General features: G+C 43.6%; 1 protein-coding gene across 2 annotated transcripts in view; it reads left to right on the top strand.

Moving 5' to 3' along the window:
* GNPTAB (N-acetylglucosamine-1-phosphate transferase subunits alpha and beta) overlaps positions 1 to 23,416 on the top strand; it is an 80,019-nt gene that overhangs the window by 43,382 nt on the left and 13,221 nt on the right. For both annotated transcript variants that reach the window (XM_055394089.2, XM_055394088.2), the window contains exons 6-15: positions 6,993 to 7,057; positions 7,325 to 7,459; positions 14,333 to 14,494; positions 15,091 to 15,270; positions 15,492 to 15,662; positions 17,164 to 17,287; positions 18,312 to 18,515; positions 19,158 to 20,239; positions 22,315 to 22,514; positions 22,735 to 22,954. In XM_055394089.2, coding sequence (XP_055250064.2) covers positions 6,993 to 7,057; positions 7,325 to 7,459; positions 14,333 to 14,494; positions 15,091 to 15,270; positions 15,492 to 15,662; positions 17,164 to 17,287; positions 18,312 to 18,515; positions 19,158 to 20,239; positions 22,315 to 22,514; positions 22,735 to 22,954 — 2,543 coding nt within the window. The remainder of the gene's footprint in view (positions 1 to 6,992; positions 7,058 to 7,324; positions 7,460 to 14,332; positions 14,495 to 15,090; positions 15,271 to 15,491; positions 15,663 to 17,163; positions 17,288 to 18,311; positions 18,516 to 19,157; positions 20,240 to 22,314; positions 22,515 to 22,734; positions 22,955 to 23,416) is intronic.

The raw sequence follows: 23,416 nt of genomic DNA, 5'->3' as shown, positions 1-23,416 counted from the left end.
ATGGATACAAACTGTCTTGCTGGTGGTCCAGATCGAGGTTTAATTGCCTTGGTCCTGCCCGTCATCCCTTGCTTCCCAGCCCTCCTTGCATCTCCTCACAACTGTCAGTGTCTTCACACGATGTGGGGTTGCCTGTCCCATTCTTCTTCCTCTCCCAGCCCATCTCCTGTTATGTGTGTGTGTGTGTGTGTGTGTGTGTGTGTGTGTGGCTGTGTGGCTGTGCCATATGGCTTGTGGGATCTTAGTTCTGTGACCAGGGATCGAACCCTGGCCCTCAGCACTGAAAGCACAGAGTCCTCACCACTGGCCCACCAGGGAATTCCCACTGTCTCCTGTTCTTTCCAGCCCCATCTCCAGTTCTGTCTCCATGAGGATCCTGGACTAGTACATTCACAATGATTTTATTTTTCTGTATCCCTGTAGTACTTGTAATCTAACTCACAACTTAGTTTTTGACTGCATAGGAATTTATGGGGTTCTCATATAATTTCTTCAGAGCAGAAACCTCCTCACCAGTTTGTGTACTGAACAGTGTCTAGCATACTGCTAATTTCCTGGTGCTTATTATTTGCGATTTGAAAGGTCCAAGTGCAGACACCTCCCCCTTCACATTACCAACCTGTTTCTGAACTATTTTGTATAGAAACTTATTTTTTAAATTTATACTATATTTTTAAATATACAGGGAAAGTAAAAGGATGATTTTTGACAAATTTAACAAGTTACATGATTTATTGTTTGGCTGAGTTTAGCTTTCAGTTCAGTTATGTTCAACTCTTTGCGACCCCATGGACTGTAGCACCCCAGGCTTCCCTGTCCATCACCAACTCCGAGAGCTTGCTCAAACTCATATCCATCGAGTCAGTGATGCCATGCAACCATCTCATCCTCTGTCGGCCCCTTCTCCTCCTGCCTTCAGTCTTTCCTAGCACCAAGGTCTTTTCCAATGAGCCGGTTCTCCGCATCAGGTGGCCAAAGTATTGGAGTTTCAGCCTCAGCATCAGTCCTTCCAATGAATATTCAGGACTGATTTCCTTTAGAATGGACTGGCTAGATCTCCTTGCAGTCCAAGGGACTCTCAAGAGTCTTCTCCAACACCACAGTTCAAAAGCATCAGTTCTTCAGCACACAGCTTTCTTGTAGTCCAACGCTCACATCCACACATGACTACTGGAAAAACCATAGCTTTGACTAGACGGACCTTGGTTGGCAAAATAATGTCTCTGCGTTTTAATACGCTGTCTAGGTTGATCGTGGCTTTCCTTCCAATGAACAAGCGTCTTTTAATTTCATGGGTGCAGTCACCACCTGCAGTGATTTTGAAGCCCAAAAAAATACAGTCTCTCACTGTTTCTATTTTTTCCCCATCTGTTTGCCATGAAGTGATTGGACTGGATGCCATAATCTTAGTTTTCCTAATATTGAGTTTTAAACCAACTTTTTTACTCTCCTCTTTCACCTTCATCAAGAAGCTCTTTAGTTCTTCGCTTTCTGCCATAAGGGTGGTGTCATCTGCATATATGAGGTTATTGATATTTCTCCCGGCAATTGATTCTAGCTTGTGCTTCATCCAGTGTGACATTTCACATGATGTACTCTGCATATAAGTTAAATAAACAGAGTGACAGTTTGCAGCCTTGACATACTCCTTTCCTGATTTGGAACTGGTCTGTTGTTCCATATCCAGTTCTAAGTGTTGCTTCTTGACCTGCATACAGGTTTCTCAGGAGGCAGGTCAGGTGATCTGGCATTCACATCTCTTTAAGAATTTTGCACAGTTTGTTGTGATCCACACAGTTAAAGGCTTTGGAGTAGTCAGTAAAGCAGAAGTAGATGTTTTTTTGTACTTTGCTTGCTTTTTCAGTGATCCAGTGGATATTGGCAGTTTACTCTGATAACACTTCACTAGAAGAGAAAAAGGAATGATGTTATGTTAGCAATTATAACTCAGTTATAAAGTCGATGGAGAGAATTTTGGGTTTTCCTCTACTCATTTTATGACATGTCAAAGATGTAAAAGATTGTAAAGTTTGGGGTTTCCCTGTCAGTCCAGTGGTTAAGACTCCACACTTCCAATGCAGGGGGTGTGGGTTTGATTACTGGTCAGGGAACGGAGATCCCATATGTGCCCCAAAAAAAAGATTGTAAAGTGTGATATAGGTAAGATTCACAGTAAATAATCGTCTCTTAAACACTGTTTTTTAATTTTCACTTGGGGTTTTTATTTGACTGTCCTGCTTATCACATTGACTCATTTAGTAAATATTTGTTGAGCCACTGCTCTGACTTGGTGGTTGTTTTAGGCAAACAACAGAGGAAAAAAGGGCACATTCCTACCTCCATGTAGCTTCCATTTTTCGTAGGCCACAAACTCACTCTTTTATCATGCTTAGGTATCTAGATCACGGATAGCAGAATTGTTTCATAAATGACCAGGTAGTAAATAGTTTAGGCTTTGTGGGCTAAGAGGCAAAATGCCAGATATCATGCAGGTATTTGTATAAACATTCAGCGATTTAAAAATGTTAACGTTGTTTTTAGATTGGGGCCATGCTGAATCCATTAGTGGCTAGATTTTGGACCATGGACTGCCAAACCCTGATCTAGATTAAGAAATTTTAGCCATGTTTGGCATTTTAAAGATAATCTCATTTAACCTCTTTACAGTTAATCATTGAGATCTCTTGCTTTGTTTTTTTTCCTTCTGAAATATGTCATTTCTGCCTTCTCCTGATCACCCTACCACTTCCGTTGTGTCCTAGACTGCCGATTGGACAGGATTTCAGCAGTCACACAGTCCAGCCCTGCAGCTAGGACCCGCATCTCCTCAGCAAAATGGGTTTTCCAGTCAAGCTTATCTCCTTTGATGTTTAGGAAACGAATTTCCTCCTGTGACAATTGATTCTGCCTCTGGACTACATTGATTTTTATGAGGAACTAGAGAGTGCTTCCTTATATCTTTCTCACACTGGTTCAGTTTGTACCCTTGGGAGCCTATGGAGCTAATCCCTGTCCTGTGTAACATTTCTTCTTTTTCCTTTAGCTGTCTCTTAGGTACTTGACTGCTCCCTAGTTTGCTCCTGTAAGAATGAACTTTAGGTTTCTATTACCTTTAAAGTGTTTCAGCTGGAACCACACTATTCCAATGTGGTTCAGTCTTCAAAGATATCGGGACTATTTCTTCACTGTTTATCAGGTGCATACTATATGCCAGATGCAGAAGTGAACAGATGGGCAGAAATCTCTGCCCTCATCAAATTTACATCTTGGCACAGGGACCAGACAACTGATACAGCATACAGGTTAAATCCTATAGTTTGTAGAAGATGAATGCTGTAGAGAAAAACAGGACAGGGAAATTAGGGAGGGAGTAGGGAAGACTCCCCGAGGAGGTGATTTTTGATGAAAATTTGAAGGAGGTGAGAGAGCCTGCCACATGAGTATGTGGGCAAGCCGTGCTTCTTCATATATTCCCCATATAAAAGGTGAGTGGAACAGCCAGTGGAAAGCCCCTGAGGCAGGAGTCTGTCTGACATGTTTGAAGAAGAGCAGGGAGGCCAGTGTGGCTAGGATAGAGTGAGCAAGGAGGAGAGAGCAAGCAATGAGCCCAGAGAAGTAACAGGCACCAAACGGCACAGGCTGAGGGTAGCCATGACGGGCTTTTGCTTCTAAATCAGAGTGTGGTGAGGAATCACTCATTGAAGGGTTTTGTGATCTGACTTATGTTCCAGAAGAATCAGTCTGGCTGCTATAGTGGGAATAGACTGAGGAGGGGCAAAGGTTGTGATAATTGAGGTGAGAAGGAAAGGGGCTTGGATCAGTGTGGTGGTGAGAAGTGGTTAGACTCTGGACATTTTGAAGGTCAACTCAATAGGGTTTCCTGATGGGGTGGTGTTGGGGAATATCACCCTTCTTATTTTAAGCCCTCTCCTGCTTGAAAGCACAACGTTAGGAGGAAATTCAGTACGGCCTTAGCGTTACTGACTCATCCTGAACTCACTGTCAACTAAAACTCCTCTTTTTTAAAAACTTACATTTACTAACTCAAATACCCATTTTATTTAATTTTTTTTTAATTTTGATTTTTCTTCAAAGATTCGTTTTAATTTATACTTGGTTTTGTTTTGTTGCCCAGTTAAAGATCTTACCTTTGTTTGCAGGAGACTTTATTTTGCTAGATTCGAGTGATGGGTCTAAACAGTCAAGGATTTGGGGGAACGAACCCTTGGTCTGTTACCCAGGGTAATAACTTCTCTGTTGACTTCCTGTAAGCCCACACATTTCAGAAGCATCACTTCTGTATCTTCCAAAACCTTGATGGATTGTTGAACAAGACAGAACCTATAGCAGACCTCCAAACCCCTCTCTGGGTTGACTGTAGCTTTTATAATTTTATACTCTCTGGTCAGAATTGGTTATAACCTGCCTAACTTGAGATCTAGTCTCTGTTAGACTCATAAAGATGACATGAGGTGTTGTTTGGCTGCCTTCCTGAGATTATGAACAAATACATATTGTGTAACTCTTCTAATTGTCTGATCGACCAGTATTGTTGTTGTTCAGTTGCTAAGTCATGTTTGACTCTTTGTGACCCCATGGACTGCAGCACGCCAGGCTTCCCTGTCCATCATCAACTCCCGGAGGTTGCTGAAACTCATGTCCATAGAGTCGGTGATGCCATCCAACCATCTCATCCTCTGTTGCCCTCTTCTCTTCCTGCCTTCAATCTGTCCCAGCATCAGGATCTTTTCCAATGAGTCGGCTCTTTGCATCAGGTGGCCAAAACATTAGAGCTTCAGCTTCAGTATGAGTCCTTCCAGTGAATATTCAGGGTTGATTTCTTTTAGGATGGACTGGTTTTATCTCCTTGCAGTCCAAGGGACTCTCAAGAGTCTTCTCTAGCACCACAATTTGAAAGCATCAGTTCTGTGGTGATCAACCTTTTTTATGATTCAACACTCACATCCATACATGACTACTGGAAAAACCATAGCTTTGACTATATGGACCTTTGCTGCAAAGTGATGTCTCTACTTTTTAATATGCCATCTAGATTTGTCATAGCTTTCCTTCCAAAGAGCAAGCGTCTTTTAATTTCATGGCTGCAGTCACCATCCGCAGTGATTTTGGAGCCCAAGAAAATAAAATCTGTCACTGTTTCCACTTTTCCTACGTGTGTTTGCCATGAAATGATCTACCAGTATAGAATTCACCTTATCAACGGGGAGAGGCAGATGGGGACAGAGTGATGTGTGTATCTGATAAATTTATCCGTAATGAACTCATGCTGTTAGCACTCACTGCTTCCATTAAAGATAAACAGTATATCGTGAAGACTTTCTCCAGTACTCACCAACCATATTTTTATGGTACATTTGAGACTCTTGCCCAGGGTTGACATCCATCTTGCAGGCTATAATCTGTAGACCCTGCTTTCTGTGTCCGTTTTGAGAATGAGAATTACAGCCTTCTGATCTCTCCTTTTTTCCGTGATTCCCAAATGTCAGCAGGTTTGCTGATCATTTGTCCCCATCGCTTGACACCTGTCTCCTGGTAGGCATGTGTCGTCACCTTCCTTGCTTGTGCATGCTTAGTTGCTCAGTCATGTATAACTCTCGATGACCCCAAGGACTGTAGCCTGCTAGGCTCCTCTGTCCAGGGGATTTCCGAGGCAAGAACACTGGAGTGGGTTGCCATTTCCTATTCCAGGGGATTGTCCTGGCCCAAGGATTGAACCCAGGTCTCCAGTGTTAGCAGGCGGATTCTTGACCGCTGCGCCACCTGGGAAGCCTATCACCCTCCCTGTTCTGTGTTCTGTTCCGTCGCTCAGTCGTGTCCGACTCTATGCGACCCCGTGGACTGTAGCCTACCAGGCTTCTCCATCCATGGGATTCTCCAGGCAAGAATACTGGAGTGGGTTACCGTTTCCTTCTCCAGGGGATCTTCCCGACCCAGGGATCGAACCTGGGTCTCCCACATTGGAGGCAGAAGCTTTAACCTCTGAGCCACCAGGGAAGCCCTCCCTACCCCCAACATAATCTGCTCTAATCACATTACCTGATGAATTACAGGAGTTCACTGTGACTCTGGGGGAATCCCCAGGACCTACAGTGGCTCCCCACCGTCCATCTAGCAATAAATGCCACTGGCCTGGCTTTCAAGGGCCCCTTCTGGTTGCCCTCTTTTCCTCGTACCCACCACTCCCAAATGTTTTACTCTGGTCAAACAATTTTGTTTTTTAGATGAAACTTGTCGATGTTTGATGTTTGGTCCTACCTCTGTGATTCCTGTCAATCTATCATTTCTGTTTCCTCTGCACATGGGAGCCTCTCCTTCAGTACAGCAGAATTACAGTGGATTACAGTAACTCCCTTTTGTTGGATGGGTTAATTTTGTCTCCCCCAACTACCTTTTCTTGAGACCATGTATTATACTGGTTTCACTTCAGTTCAGTCGCTCAGTCATGTCCGAGTCTTTGTGACCCCATGGACTGCAACACACCAGGCTTCCCTGTCCATCACCAACTCCCAGAGCTCACTCAAACTCATGTGCATCCAGTCGGTGATGCCATCCAACCATCTCATCCTCTGTCATCCCCTTCTCCTCTTGCCCTCAATCTTGCCCAGCATCAGGGTCTTTTCACATGAGTCGGGTCTTTTCACATGAGTCAGTTCTCCGCATCAGGTGGCCAAAGTATTGGAGTTTCAGCTTTAGCATCAGTCCTTCCAATGAATATTCAGGACTGATTTCCTTTAGCATAGACTGGATGGGTTTCTTTGCAGTCCAAGGGACTCTCAAGAGTCTTCTCTAACACCACAGTTGAAAAGCACCAATTCTTTGGCACAGAACTTTCTTTGTAGTCCAACTCTCACATCTGTACATGACTACTGGAAAATTTGACAGCTCTCAAAATGCCTTGTACAGTGTCCTGCCAGACATCATGGTTAAGTATTCATTAAAATCATGCTTGTTTATTGTATTCTCTGTTGTAGTTGAAGATGCCCAGGCTGGAATGTTTAAAGGAAACAGCAGACAGACAGTTTGGAGGGGCTATTTGGTATGTTACTTCAAATTAGCTGTACTTTTGCAATCCATTAGAATAAAAGTGTGAGAAATAAAGCTGTTTTACTTTGAGAGGCTTTTTAATGTTTACTTTTCCTCTAAAGCCTAGCTTTCCAGTACTAGTATTGATTTAAATAATCATAACATTCTTGTTTTGAAGCTTCTGTGATGCAGTAATAGATCTTTCCTAGTTTTCTCAGCTGTAAGTTTTCACCAGCCTTATGATGTGGAAAGTGAGCTGTTTTTCCTGTTCTTATTTTAGACGACAGATAAGGAAGTCCCTGGGCTAGTGCTAATGCAAGATTTGGCTTTCCTGAGTGGATTTCCACCGACATTCAAGGAAACAAATCAACTAAAAGCAAAATTGCCAGAAAATCTTTCTTCTAAAATAAAACTGGTAAGAGCTTAGAAAATAGAGCAATTAGTATAGCACATTCCATTTAACGCATGCCTCTTCTTGGCAGCCCCTTCCGTTATATTAATAGTATAGCTGACAACAAGAAGCAGAGGGGGAATTCCCTGGTGGTCCAGTGGTTAGGACTCTGTGCTTTTACTGTTGAGGGTGCAGGTTCAATCCCTGGTTGGGGAACTAAGATTTGATAAACTGGGTGGTGTGGCCAAAAAATAAACCAAAAAACCCAAGTGAAGCAAAGAGATTCTCCATTCTGTCACATATGCTGTCATGAAGACAGCTTTTTATTTGTAGAAGATTCTGGGATTTTTACTCTTAATTTTACTCTTAATTCCAGATTTTAGGAGTCTGATTTGGATTGTAGGTTTCCCAGGCAGAATAAGGATTCGTTTGTTTCACAAAGGCACGTCTGTGTGTGTCAGGTGCTGTTCCAGCTGCTGAGAATGTAGCAGTGGACAGAAGGAAGTCCTGGTGGCAGTGAGTGTGGAAGGAGCGGGTGGGGGAGATCCAGCACGTGTTCGTAGGTACACACAGGCCCCAACCTGCGGACCTACTCAGAGCTTCCACTCACACAGGGGAATGCTGCAGATACTCGGAAATTTGATAATGGGAAGCCCTTCATTCCTTAATAGCTAGCTGAGCCACAAACGTGTATAGTATTTGTACATGTTAACTCTTCACACTTAAACACCGAGCCCATCCGTTAGAGTTGATTTTGGAGGCTGTGACATGTGTTAACCTTTCTTGTCCTTAGAGCCATGTGTTTGATTGACGTCGGGCACAGGTTGTGTGGGTGTACCATCCTTTCGACCTTCTGTCAGGGCGCTGGCTGTTCTGTCAGCAGTAGCCTGGGTTGTACAGTATGAATGCTTCCTCCCTCAGGATGGAGGGCATAAAGGTCTTGGTTCAGAATTTGCTAGGCTCTACTCCTCCTGATTTCACAAAGAAATGTTCTCTAAATTCTGCCACTGTTTTTAGCTTCCTGCTTCTTCCCTCTGTCTCCTGTAGATGTCATTTAACAATGGGGAGTCCCTTGGACTGCAAGGAGATCCAACCAGTCCATTCTAAAGGTGATCAGTCCTGGGTGTTCATTGGAAGGACTGATGCTAAAGCTGAAACTCCAAACCTTTGACCACTTCATGCAAAGAGTTGACTCACTGGAAAAGACTCTGATGCTAGGAGGGATTGGGGGCGGGAGGAGACGGGGACGACAGAGAATGAGATGGCTGGATGGCATCACCGACTCGATGGACATGAGTTTGAGTGAACTCCGGGAGTTGGTGATGGACCGGGAGGCCTTGCATGCTGTGATTCATGGGGTCGCAAAGAGTCGGACATGACTGAGCAACTGAACTGAACTGAACAATGGGGATGTGAAAGGATGGAGGTGGAGGTAGTGGCGGGGAGAGCTGTGACTAGGGGGTTATTGAGTTTATGTCTGGACCGTGTTTTCTATCTGCCTGTCCAAGTTCCCTTTGTTTCCTTTCCCCTTAAGTGTCTCACTGTTTTAAGATACTTTGTATTACCTTTGTAAATACCTTGGTAATATGATTGGCATTTCTGTCTTTTCTTCATATTATCCCCCATTCTTCCTGGTACCTGGAAATACGGTATTGCCCAGCCCGATGAGGGTTGAATTATTTCTTAATCTTTAGTTTTTTTCTTAAAATAAATAATTATATTCCTCCTTTCCCTGAATTATTTTTAGTATTGATTTGGGCAGATAAAACCATAGATCAGCATTTATTCGGCTTCTTGGCTTCCTAGCTGTTAGTTGTACAGGTGTAGACTTACTGTCTGTACTTTTGACCAGGAAATCTACTGCTGGGTGGGTGTGGCCTGCCAAAAGATCCGAGTCGTGGTCACCTCTTTGGTAGGCTAGTTGGGGGCAGTGCGGAGTGGTGAGTGCCAGGAGAGGCAGGGAGGGGCAGGATTGAACTAGGCAGTAGGACCCCAGGCACTGTCCACGGGGACGCCCCCTCCTCCACCATTCATCCGGTTGGAGGTTGATCTGGATTCCGCAGACCTGTTGTTGTGGAGGCTGGCACCTCCTGGGGGGTCCAGCCAGGTATTCACAGTATTTACTGCAGCTCATTGTCACAGTGCCAGCACCTGTGATTGGCTTCAGGAATAAAGGCTTCTGATTTTTGGAGGCTCAAGGGAAAATGAGAAAGAGGAAGCACAGAAAGATGGTGGTGTCAGCATTCCAGCCTGGTTCTCCAAGGCACTGTCTTTTCTTGGGTCGTACTTCCTGGTTCTATTGCGGGCACCCTGAGAATGAAGTTTCCAACCCCTGGGTTCCCAGTTTAGCATTGATTAAACACCTGCTATGTGCCAGGGACTGTGCCAAGGATAACCGAGTGAAACCAGCCCAGCCACTGCTGCCACAGCCCAGCAAGACATTCAGGTTCCACAAGTGCCTTGGCAGCGGTGCCAGTGATGAGAATGGTTCCAGAACCATCTGAGAAACCCTCAGCCTGACCCAATGACTTATTAGCTCCTGGAGGACATGGAAGGAAAAATGAAAGGAGAAGTAGATGTGAACCAGTGAAGATAGACATGATGACATGAACCACACTCAGAGCTTCATGGGAGAAGTAAGATTTGGGGAAGGAAACTGAAAGCTCAGTTTGGGGTAATACATTGGAGGTGCCCTGTGGCATGTGGGAGGAAGGGCTGAGATGTTGGTTCCTGTTCAGGACCTGAACGGCTGAACTACTGTGCCTTCCCAGGACCCTCCAGGTGGCCTTTGCTAAGGCCCGTGACCTCCAAAGCCACCTAGGGCTCAGTTCTGTCCCAGAGACCCTGAGCGGGCTGCGAGCATCTCAGGACAGGTACTGCCTGCTTGCTCATCTTGTATCCTAGTGATCATCTCTGGGCCTGGCATTTAGGGGGCCTTGTTGAGAGAATGAGTAAGAAGCAAGACTCTGACAGCCGCCTTATACAGTGTCCTGGGATGTAAAGGGAACCGTTTTAGTGGAGTGATTGTTCAAAGGAGTCTTTTAGTTTTTTGATGTCATGATTTTATGCAGCCAACAACTTGGCCTTCATCATCTTGTTTAGTGAAAAACAAGGTAAGATTCCCTTCTTACCCCCATCAGGGGAAGTGGGAGTTAGTTGAAAATGGTTTTGTTTGCAAGGTGATAGATTCGAATTCATGAAAACTCTTCTGTGGGCTAAAATCTTGCAAATCAAGCAGTCTTCTCTATTGAAAACTTTCTAGTTTGAGATACTGGGTTGGCCAAGAATTTTATTTGGGTTTCTCTGTAACATCTTAGGGCTTCCCTGGTGTGCTCAGATGGTAAAGAATCTGCCTGCAATGGGGGAGACCCAGGTTTGACCCCTGGGTGGGGAAGATCCCCTGGAGAAGGGAATGGCTGCCCATTCCATTATTCTTGCCTGAAGAATCCTATCATCTTAAGAGAAAATTCAGATGAACTTTTTACCCGATACCTTGAGATGTGAGTCCTTTTGTGATCTGATTAATTACCCTCTAACTTTGCTGTAGAATTTTTTTTTTTATGTGATGGACATAGAATTCAACTTTTGAGAAATCAGGTCTTTTTAAAAAAGTTTATTTTATACTAGTATATATGGGCTGCCGTCTCTGGGGTCGCACAGAGTCGGACATGACTGAAGCGACTTAGCAGCAGCATATATCCATGGTCTTTATTTTCAGCTTCCTCTAAATCATTTTCTTTTTGGACGTTTTCATTCATGGTGAATTTTTCATTTGTTTTTTTGGGTTTTGTTTTTATTCACTTTAACATATGTTAGAGCAGGCAGAAGATCTTCCCCAAGCTGTCAAGTGCATTCTCACATTTGGTTGAATTAAGTGATGCTGGTTGCTGAGTGGGTGTGCAGAAATGGAGGACATGCACTTGTCCTCAGGTTATTTTGGAGTCAATACATATGTATATGTAGTGGTCAAGTAGCAAAACAGGATAGTATGGGGTTAGCTATCAAGGATGAGTTGGCATTTTAGAGACAAGAAAGATCTGCATGGATCAGAGACAAGTTTCCAAAGAGGAGGAGGCTACATGGGATCCTCGAAGACTGATCAGTTATTGATAATTTGTTTCTGCAGGAAGGACAGTGTGGGCAAGGTGGGAACAGCATACTATCTGACTTGGACTCTGACCCCTCAAACCTCTGTTCAAGGCACGACATGTTCAAGGTCATAGTAAATTGTAGTAATATTTGTACTAATGCCCTCTTTTCCAGTGATTTCCCTGAAGCCATCTCGTGTACCTTTTAAAGCATACACAATTTTGTTTGTTTTGCAAACAAAACCGTTTTCAGGCACCCTTTATTTTGATTTTGTTCCTCATGTGAGCATTTTGGTAGATTAAACATAGGCACCTCTGAAACCGATACAAGTTTTAGAAAACCACCAGGACATATTAAGACCTAGTTGCTTGAGTTCTGAAATTACTAAAAAGAGCTAATTTGTTTTTCAGTTGCATTAGCTGGCACATTTTTTTCCCTAACCTCACACTGCCATCTAAAGGTGTATCAGTCACATCATTCTAGATAATGTTATTGTAACAAACATCCTAAAGTCCCAGTGGCTTAAAAAATAGCAAAACTTCATTTCTCAGTCATGTTACATGTCTGGCTATGGGTTTGCAGGGGGCGGGTGTAGTTGTTCTGTCTTGGACAAACTTGTAATTTAAAAAATTAAGACTGACTTGTAATTTCGAGTAAGAAGTTATATATGGAACCAGTTGACCCACAGATTCCCAAGCTAAGAACTCCAGCCTCAGGCACTCACCACACTGCAGTTTCCTTACCACCTCCTGTTTCTTCCCTGAAGAGTAATTAAGGCATTTGGGATTAGGGTGCCACCTGGCGGCAAACAGAGGATCCTTTACACCACTCAAGACGGTTGACAGAAAATTTTTTTCATACATACAAATGTTCCTTTAAGCTCTTTAGTTTTCATCTCTTTTCCAATTTTCCATCTCTTAGACAAATCCCTGTGAAATTTCAAAGTAGTTTTCTAGAATAAAAGTAGCTTGAGTAGAAGAGATTAATAAAGGGTACTTTCACTTTCATAATTAGGCTTTCCTGGTGGCTCAGCCGATAAAGAATCCGCCTGCAATGGGGAAGACCTGGGTTCTATCCCTGGGTTGGGAAGAGCTCCTGGAGAAGGGAAAGGCTACCCACTCCAGTATTCTGGCCTGGAGAATTCCATGCACTTCCATGGGGTCACAAGGAGTTGGACAGGACCGAGCGACTTTCACTTTCCCAATAAATTTAAAATTAAATTAGGATATTAAAGTACGACATTTATTTATTCTGGAATAGTGATTTTTGCACTCCAGGGAGCCCTGTGAGGTTCTGTGAGTGTCTCTGTGGGAGGGGAGGCTGGGGGAGGACAGGGAGACTGTTAGGTACTTAGACAGAGGACGCTTGCCCCGCATGGCCTGCCTCCCATCCCTCTCCTACAGAGTGAGGCAGAGCAGTGACAGCGGTATGAGCAGGTCTGTGGTGAGTTCTTTGTGTATACCAGATACTGTTAGGTGAGAGAAGTTGATCAGTAAAGAGGACAGCACACACACACACACACACAAACACACACACACACAATTTGCAGTGAGAGCTAGTGCCTACATAATACAAAGGGGAAGATATATAAATGAAATTCTAACTCTGTCCTCTACTTTTGGCCTGCATAAACTCAGGAAACTTTGCAGGATGACCTAAATATAGTCATGTAGCATATGTGGAAGCTTAGTGTGAGCCCAAAGTATTTTCTCTGTTTTGTTTTTTATTTATTTTTTTAAATTTGGCTGCACCTTAGTTGTGGCACCTGAGATCTAGTTCCCTGACCAGGGATCCATCCTGGGCCCCCTGCATTGGGAGCATAGTCTTAGCCACTGGACCAACCAGAAAAGTCCCTTGCTCTGTTTTATAAATTAAGAAGGCTAAAAATTAAAGAAATTGACCCTATTAGGAAAGCAAGTTCACCAGTAGGGTGTTGCTGTCCTAGATGAGTGGTTTTCAACCCTCTCCCTGCTTTTTCAGTTCTGAAAGCCTCTCTTCACAGGAAATTGTATGATACAGAATTAAAACAACAACAACAACAATCTTATCAAGGGTGGTGTGGACTCTGGTCGAGGTGGGGAAGTGTGCTTGTAAAATGTGTTGATGTGTGTGATGTTCCCGCTTGGATTTATGGTTGCTTCGAAAACACTGCCCGTCAAGGTGGTTTTCCTGTGCAAGCACTCCAAGCAGCCCTGCCAGGACTAGGTGTGGGCACAAGTGCTGCGAGACACCTGCTGACAGAGGTGCTCTCCACTTGCCACCATTCCAGTGCCATCACCTGGCAGGACTGTCCCCAATGTAGGAAGATGGGCGGTATTCTAGAGCAGAGGTCACAGATTGGTGACCAGATGTGTTTTGTTTGTATGCATGACAATCAAAACTATATGAGCTACCATTGAAAACTGGGAGATTTCATGTGATAACTAGGGATTCCGGCCTCTCCAGAGATCTGCCTTTGTCCCTATTGACTAATGGCTGAGATGTCCCATTTGTCACAGCCCCCAACTCTCTCTTGTTTCTAAATAGCTAGTCTGTTGCATTCATTTGGGAAATGTGTCTGGCCCGTGTAGGTTTTCCCTCCACGATATTGGCTTGCTGTTTCAAATATATATATGAAACTTTTAATCTTTTTAATATATGCAATATATATTTAATGGGTACAATAAACAGCACATAGTATAGTTAGTACACAATATGTAGTATAAATAACATGTTATTTATATTTAAGATCAAGGATCAACTGGGAATTTAAAGGTGCCTTCTTTGTTGTTCAGTTTTCCCACATGTAACTCTCCTGTTATTTTATAGTTGCAGCTGTATTCAGAGGCCAGTGTAGCACTTCTAAAGTTGAATAATCCCAAAGATTTCCAAGAACTGAATAAGCAGACGAAGAAGAATATGACCATCAATGGAAAGGAACTGACCATAAGTCCTGCATATTTATTATGGGATCTGAGTGCCATCAGCCAGGTAAGGAATGCAGAGATTCTTTTAGAATCCAAACTGAGGATTTTGATTATTAAAGATTTATAAGTCATTGTATTAGAAGAGGGCTTCCCTGGTGGCTCATGGTAAAGAATCTGCCTACCAATGCAGGAGATGTGGGTTCGATCCCTGAGTTGGGAAGATCCTCTGGAGGAGGAAATGACAACCCATTCCAGTATTCTTACCTGGAGAATTCCATGGACAGAGGAGCCTGGCGGGCTACAGTGCACGGGATTGCGGAGAGTTGGACATGAGTGAGCACACATGCACATGTTAGAAGAAGGAATAGGGCTTACAGAAGAGTGACTTGATTCCCAGTCACTGCTGTTGGTTAATACTAATTGAAATGACCCACATTCAGAGCCAAGAACCTTTTCTTTAAAAAGGTGTGTGAAAGATATGCTATTTTTGTGTTGTTGTGTTAAATATGCTGAGTGTTCTGCATTTTTTTTTTTAAATTTAAAAGCTGGATGCAGTCTTTGAAAATTTGCTGGCATTCCCTGAGCATAGAGGGGACAGTCAGGAGGGGCAGTGTGACTTAGGGGTATTTTATATCTTTCTGTGCCCCATGCTTTCCTCAGTCTAAGCAAGATGAAGATGTCTCTGCCAGCCGTTTTGAAGATAATGAAGAGCTGAGGTACTCGCTGCGATCTATCGAGAGGCACGCACCGTGGGTTCGGAACATTTTCATTGTCACCAACGGGCAGATTCCATCCTGGCTGAACCTCGATAATCCCCGAGTGACGATAGTCACGCATCAGGTAGAGACTTGCCATGTGTCACGAGGCTGCGGTTTCCTGTTCCATCTTTTCCTTTTTTGTTTGTCTGGTCCCCCATTTCATCCCCTGGCTCTCCTCTCCTCCACTTCCACCTTCCTTTAATCCTTCCATTCACCTCCTTTGCTAATTTCTCTCCAAAAACAAAACAAAACGCCCTTCTCATTCCCCTTCTTCTGTCTTGTCTGCTTTGTGTCTATTAAAAGGATGTTTTTCGAAATCTGAGCCACTTACCCACCTTCAGTTCACCTGCTATTGAAAGTCACATTCATCGCATCGAAGGGCTGTCCCAGAAGTTCATTTACCTGAATGATGATGTCATGTTCGGGAAGGATGTCTGGCCAGATGATTTCTACAGTCATTCCAAAGGTCAGAAGGTGAGTAGCTAATAGGTGCCTGGTCTAGGAGTCACTTAGAAGTTGTAGATGGGACATAGGGAAATCGGTGTATGTATCACATTCAGATTGGTCCAAATGAGCATTTTTGAGTGCTAAGGTCAGGAGAGGTAACAATCAGGGAGTGAGAAAAGTTCCTACGGCAGGAACTTTGCTTCTTTATGTTCTCAACCCAAACCCCCCTGTATGTTTTCTGCTACTGCAACAGCGGGAAAAGCAAAATTGTGCTCACCACGTCAGCAAAACACCCAAGACAAATTGAGCTCAACGTAATGCTTTAAAGACATGGATGAAGTGTCACTTTCATCAAGAGGCTTTTTAGTTTTTAGTTCCTCTTCACTTTCTGCCATAAGGGTGGTGTCATCTGCATATCTAAGGTTATTGATATTTCTCCCAGCAATCTTGATTCCAGCTTGTGCTTCTTCCAGCCCAGCGTTCCTCATGATGTACTCTGCATATAAGTTAAATAAGCAGGGTGACAATATACAACCTTGATGTACTCCTTTTCCTATTTGGAACCAGTCTGTTGTTCCATGTACAGTTCTGACTTGCTTCCTGACCTGCATACAAGTTCCTCAAGAGGCAGGTCAGGTGGTCTGGTATTCCCATCTCCTTCAGAATTTTCCACAGTTTATTGTGATCCACACAGTCAAAGGCTTTGGCATAGTCAATGAAGCAGAAATAGATGTTTTTCTGGAACTCTCTTGCTTTCTCCATGATCCAGCGGATGTTGGCGATTTGATCACTGGTACCTCTGCCTTTTCTAAAACCTGCTTGAACATCTGGGAGTTCATGGTTCACATACTGCTAAAGCCTGGCTTGGAGAATTTTGAGCATGACTTTACTAGCGTGTGAGATGAGTGCAATTGTGCGGTAGTTTGAGCATTCTTTGGCATTGCCTTTCTTTGGGACTGGAATGAAGACCGACCTTTTCCAGTCCTGTGGCCACTGCTGAGTTTTCCAAATTTGCTGGCATATTGAGTGCAGCACTTTCACAGCATCATCTTTCAAGATTTGAAATAGCTCAACTGGAATTCCATCACCTCCACTAGCTTTGCTCGTAGTGATGCTTTCTAAGGCCCACTTGACTTCACATTCCAAGATGTCTGGCTCTAGGTCAGTGATCATGTTATTGCAATTATCTTGGTCGTGAAGATCTTTTTTGTACAGTTCTTCTGTGTATTCTTGCCACCTCTTCTTAATATCTTCTGCTTCTGTTAGGACCATACCATTTCTGTCCTTTATTGAGCCCATCTTTGCATGAAACGTTCCCTTGGAATCTCTAATTTTCTTGAAGAGATCTCTTGTTTTTCCTATTCTGTTGTTTTCCTCTATTTCTTTGCATTGATCGCTGAGGAAGGCTTTCTTATCTCTCCTTGCTATTCTTTGGAATATTTAAGGAATATTTAATATTTAAGGAATCCTAGCTTAATAAGTGTCAGAAGTCAGAAACCACTTTATTTTCTCTCTGGCTTTATCATAGGTTTATTTGACATGGCCTGTTCCCAACTGTGCTGAGGGCTGCCCTGGATCCTGGATTAAAGACGGATACTGTGACAAGGCTTGTAATAATTCGGCCTGTGATTGGGACGGTGGTGACTGCTCTGGTGAGGATGTGTTCGGGTGTAACTTGTCTATGTTGTTGGAATTTTTTTCATTAGTCATCATTCTTGGACCCGTGACCTAGTTTATTCATGTTATCATTGTTGGGGGCATTTTCCCATGTTGACCCTGCACTTGCAAATGCCTTTTATTATTCAAAAATATGAAAATCAGTCCTGCCCCTAATTTTGTGAGCTCAAGAGCAGGAGTCACTCACTCTCACTGGTTTTTGTAGTTCATGACCAGTGACTGTCAGCAGATTGCTCCAGGTCAGTGAACGACTAAAGAGACGTGGAAGAAATAAACAATCTCGTCCCCTTAGCACCTCTTCCTGTCTTGTACACTTATATTTGGACTTGTCGAGGGAATAGGTTTTTACATTTATTTATTGCCTTTCAATTTATAAAGCAAGTAAACTTAGAAAGCATCCTCCATTATCCACTTAAATTTCTCAGCCACCAGAGGAACAGAGAGCAGATACTGTCATCTAGTCCACGTGAGGAAGCAGGTGGGGGAAAGTGAAGAGTGTTGGAAGAAGCAAAGCTTTGTGTTTCAGTCCAATCCGTCAGAGGCACTTTTGAAAAATACACACTGCTGCAGGCAGAGAATGCAGCCGTGCAGGAGGGCCTGTGAAGCCTGGAGAGCTCAGCCCCTCGTAGAGCGGTGACACTCAGGCAGGGGGTTGGCGCCTGCATTAGGATGTGCTCTTGTTAGTCCTCAGAGTCACAGTGTTCAGGATCATTTGCTTCTCCGGACACATCTACACGTGTCCCCGGGAGCATATCCAAGGCCTGTGCTGGTAAGTTGCACAGCTCTAAGTGCCAAGGCCTGGTCACCCCACACCCAGTCCACTGTCAGGTGATACCCCCTTTTCAGGCTGTCTCTTTTTAAGCTACATAAAAATCTTCTATTGAAGAACAGGGTGAACCTTTCCTGGTAGAAATTCATGCATCAGTCTTGATTGAGAACTAGGAGCTGTCTTTTTCTCTGAGACTGTAAGCACCACAGGATTCTCTCCTCCTCCTCCAGGGAACAGTGGTGCCAGTCGCTATATCGCGGGAGCTGGGGGCACCGGAAGTATGGGAGTCGGACAGCCCTGGCATTTTGGTGCTGGAATGACCGGCGTCTCTTACTGTAACCAAGGATGTGCAAATTCCTGGTTGGCCGATAAGTTCTGTGACCAAGCCTGCAATGTCTTATCCTGTGGGTTCGATGCTGGCGACTGTGGGCAAGGTATATTTACTGCCATAAAAAATATTTAGAATAAGGGGATAACAATACTTGATAAATAGAGGGGATTTGGGTCGCTTTTATTGTTTAATTATTCTCTAGGTAGCCCTTTCCTAGCCTGAAATCCAAACGAATTGTGAGTTACAAGAGAAGGACACAGATCTTTAGAAAGCCATAGACACTGAAGCTGCATCTATTCCTGTTATTGCTCTAGTCTGCTTTTTTTCTTAAATTTATCTTAGTTGAAAATATCCAGTGAAAGTTTAATTGGGAACAATAAAAAGAGACCAGTGGTTGATTAAATAAGCATGATAGAATACTGGATCTTGTTGCTGGATTATTAACGAAGGTCCTTTTGGTCAGAAAGTTATTTTTTTATAGAAGTTGACCATTGGGATTTGCTGTCCAGAATCGTGTCGTACCTTGGTAGTGAACCAGCCCCAGCATTCCATGTCAATGATAGTGATAGCTTCAGAAAGTACAAAAGAGCCCTCAGCCAATAGCTTTTGTGGTAGAATTTCTGATTATTTTAAAGTCCACTTAAAATCACTCATAGAAAGTGAAAACTCAAACCCTAGGAATTAAAGGAAAAGGGGGAAAATGTGTAGTTTTTTTTAAAAGTCATGTTTGTGTTTTTTCCTCTAGATCATTTTCATGAATTGTATAAAGTAACTCTTCTCCCAAACCAGACTCACTATGTTATTCCAAAAGGTGAATGCCTGCCTTATTTCAGCTTTGCAGAAATAGCCAAAAAGGGGATCGAAGGTGCGTATAGTGACAACCCAATAATCCGACATGCTTCTATTGCCAATAAGTGGAAAACCATCCACCTCCTAATGCACAGTGGAATGAACGCAACCACAATACATTTTAATCTCACACTTCAAGGTAAAAATGATGAGGAGTTCAAAATCCAGATAGTAGTAGAGGTTGACACGAGGGAGGAGCCCAAACGGAATTCTACAACCCAGAAGTCTTACCAAAGTTTGATGAGCTCCACAACACTTCTTCCAGAGGCGGAAATCTTGTTTGAGGATATCCCTGAAGAAAAACGCTTCCCTAAGGTCAAGAGACATGATGTGAACACAACAAGAAGATTCCAAGTGGAGGTGGAAATTCCGCAGGTCAATATTTCACTCCTTCCAAAAGAGACCCAGCTGAGCCTTAATAACTTGGATTTGCAACTAGAACATGGAGACATCACCATGAAAGGATACAACCTGTCCAAGTCAGCCTTGCTGCGGTCCTTTCTGATGAGTCCACAAAATGGAAATTTAACGGTAAATCATCCTCTAACGACAGAGCAAAGAAATGGCGGTTTGGAGGCCCCATTGGCAAAACAGGTTCACAAAAGCAACTTAGGAACATCTGAAAGACTTCAGGGGTCATCGCCTTTTCCAGCAGTGACAATGACAGTGAACAACCATTCCCAGAGCCAGATTCCACCCCTGGAAGCAAGATTCAGGGCAATAACTGTGACTCCAAAAGTCGGAGGCAGAAATATGTCAAGAGAAAAGCTTTCATCTCTGACTTTCCCACTGGAAAGCAAGGACACACAGGAAAAGGTAATCACAGAGAAAGAACAAGAGAAAAAAATAGAGGAAAATGCCAATAGTTACCGTGGTGGCAAAGAAGTAGTACCTGGAAGAAAACTGCAGCAATACACAGACAGTTACCTGGGCTTTTTGCCATGGGAGAAGAAAAAGTATTTCCAAGATCTGCTTGATGTAAGTTACATGCAGCCTTATTCCTTCCCATGCTCAGGAAAATAGTAACCTTGTTAGTGGTGGTGATAAAGTAATAGCTACCGTTTATTCAGAACTTCCCTGTGCCCGCCACTGAACTCAGCGCTTTTCTTACATGTGGCTAAATCGCTTCAGTCGTGTCCAACTCTTTGTGACCCCACGGACAGTAGCCCACCAGACTCCTCTGTCCATGGCGATCTCAGGCAAGAATTCTCCTCAGGCAAGAATACCGGAGCGGGTTGCCATTTCCTCCTCTAGGAGTCTTCCCAATAATTCTAACAATAAAAGTGCCTTGTAAGGGTCTTGGCTATTGTTGTCCCCATTTTGCAGTTTCGGAAGCAGCCTTTGTGTGAGTGAGTAAGAGATCAGCCAGGGGCATACCCTGAGTTCCTAGCAGAGCAGTGATGGTATCTTCTCTTCATTTGGCATGTTCTTTCAAAAACTTTTGCATACCTTGTGCAGTCAGATCGCATACTTTTCCAATAATGGAAAGCCTAAGACACAGACAAATTCATTAGCTTTCCCTATGTCACGACAGCAGATGAGTGTGAGCTGATCCTCAGAGTTGGAGCTCTCCCTCCTGTACCACAGCCTTCACCATGCCCGGGGGTCCTTTGTGAATCTCAGGAGCGCCATCCCTCTGCTAACACCGAGGAGTGCAGGATGGTCAGTAGGGTCAGTGCTCTTAGAGACTCAAAGAGCAAGCTGGGAGGCCAGAACTATGGCCGTGTGATAAGGATCCACTGAAGTGTGGGACCTTTGAAAAGGGGAGGAGTCAGCAGACCGAGGGAAAACCTTGTGGCCTAGGTTGGGTCATGAATAGAGCACAGCCTGAGCAGACGTTCGGCTGGAGGAGAGTGGTGAAGGGGATGCAGTTTCATTCCTTTCACTGCCTCCAGGGTGTTTTTGTCCCTGACACGGTAGCATTTACTAGTGGTTGAGTGAGGGGCTGCAGAGTTCTTGCCTGCGTTGATTTCCTCACCACCACCACCACCCTCCTTTTTTCTGAATTGCAGCACTATAAACTTGTGGTAAAAATTGCAGCGATGCAAAAAAAAAAAAGCAATAAAAAAGGAAAAGGTCCCCTCCTCCTTCCTTCCTTAATCTCCTGACTTGAGACAGTCACTGAATGTGCAGCTTGGTGGGTATTCTTCAAATATTTTCCTATAGATATATAAACTATATAGTTTGTTTTGGAGCAGTGAAGTTATACTTACATTGCTCTGCAGTCACCTTTGATGTGGTAGTATGTGGGCAAACTGCCATTGTTTTTTTAACAGCTGTAAGTTGTTTCCAGTGTTCTGCAATTACAGATACCTAATGTTGCAATAAATATTCTTGTACATATGTCTTACTCTTGGGGAAGCTTTATTTTTATAGGTAGAATTGCTGGGTTAGAGGGTCTAGTGTGTATAAAATGTGTCCTTTTATATTGCACCCCTTCCTCCTTTGACAAGCAATGTGCAAACCTGCTTGTTTCCCCACAGACTAACCAAAGCAGTTAATATCAATCTATATTCTCATCAGTTTGAGAAGGAAAAATATTTCATCTTCTGTAAAGTGTGTTCAGGTTCTTTGCCAATATTCTTTGCCCATTCAGTTTCACCTCTTAGTGGTTTTTTATTACATTTCATAATATTAACACTGTTATATGGTGAAACCAATTTTGTATTCTAGCCTGTGGCTTCAAAACTCAAGTCCTTGCTGCTTTGATTTTACCAGTAGAAATAACTTCATATTGAAAACATTCTGAAATGGACTGTAAATCGATTTTCTAAATGTTGCATTGAAATGGGCTGTGAAATCTCATGGTCAATGACTAGTCCCTGAAGAAAACCCTATAAACAGCTGTTGTCTGCGATACTCTCACTGAACTTGACCAGATCAGCCCTGGTCTTAGGATGCAGAAGGAGACCTGTTTAGTGCTCATTTCATTTTCCCCACACGACAGTGACTAGTTATTTCCACGCGACATGAAGTAGTACCCCCGTCTCTTGTTAACACAGGACACTTGTGCAGTAAATGTAACACTGTGCTGGGTGGAATTCTCCTTTCAGGAAGAAGAGTCACTGAAGACACAGCTGGCCTACTTTACTGACAGCAAGCACACGGGGAGGCAGCTAAAAGACACATTCGCCGATTCCCTCCGATACGTGAACAAAATTCTAAACAGCAAGTTTGGATTCACATCTCGGAAAGTCCCTGCACACATGCCTCACATGATTGACCGTATCGTCATGCAGGAACTGCAGGACATGTAAGTCTCGCTTATGTCTGAATTTTCTGCTTGGGCTAAGAGCCAGGGCAGCTTGAAGTTCACATCCTCGCTATGCTCTATCTATGTCTCTGACACTTGATGACTAGTGTGTTGAAAGTATTATCTCAGCAGGAGGGAAGCAAGATTCTGATGCCACAAGTGTCGGGTACCATATATATCGTTAAGTATCCAGATCTCACAATGTGTTACATTTGGACAGGTTCCCTGAAGAATTTGACAAAACGTCATTTCACAAAGTGCGCCACTCTGAGGACATGCAGTTTGCCTTCTCTTATTTTTATTATCTCATGAGTGCAGTTCAGCCGCTGAACATATCTCAGGTTTTTGATGAAGTTGACACAGACCAATCTGGCATCCTGTCTGACAGAGAAATCCGCACGCTGGCCACCAGAATTCATGACTTGCCTTTAAGTTTGCAGGTATTGTAATCCTCCCCCCTAAATTTTGTGACATTTTAAATAAAACTTTTAAATTGGATACTTTCTCTTTAATGCAAGCACAAGTAAATGATGGTGTTCACAACTAGTCCATTTTTAATCCCAGGATTAAAATCAGTTTTGAAGTTTGTGTTTTATAACTAGGATGACTTTTTTTAAGACTTTCATTAGGGATTGCTATGGTGTTGGGTGGAGAAGAGGCAGACCATAACTGCATTTAAGATTCTCATGACAGGTTCATTCAGGGGCTTCAGATGTGGCTGAGTGGAGCCCTCAGCCAGACCCGTGGTGTTGCAGAGCCCCCTCTGCCTTGGCCTCCTCTGGTCCCAGGAGTGGGGCACTCAGGAATAGAGCGTCAAGAGGGTTCCAGCTGCAGGACACCATTTGCTGGTCCCCTGGCTCTCCTGGTATCAGTGGGCCTCCCGGTCCTGTTCGTTCCGCTTT

The sequence above is a fragment of the Moschus berezovskii genome, chromosome 6 (assembly GCF_049115385.1).
Source record: "Moschus berezovskii isolate FMDL1 chromosome 6, NW_MosBer_1.0, whole genome shotgun sequence".
Lineage (NCBI taxonomy): Eukaryota > Metazoa > Chordata > Mammalia > Artiodactyla > Moschidae > Moschus > Moschus berezovskii.
This window is presented reverse-complemented; position numbering and strand designations above follow the sequence as displayed.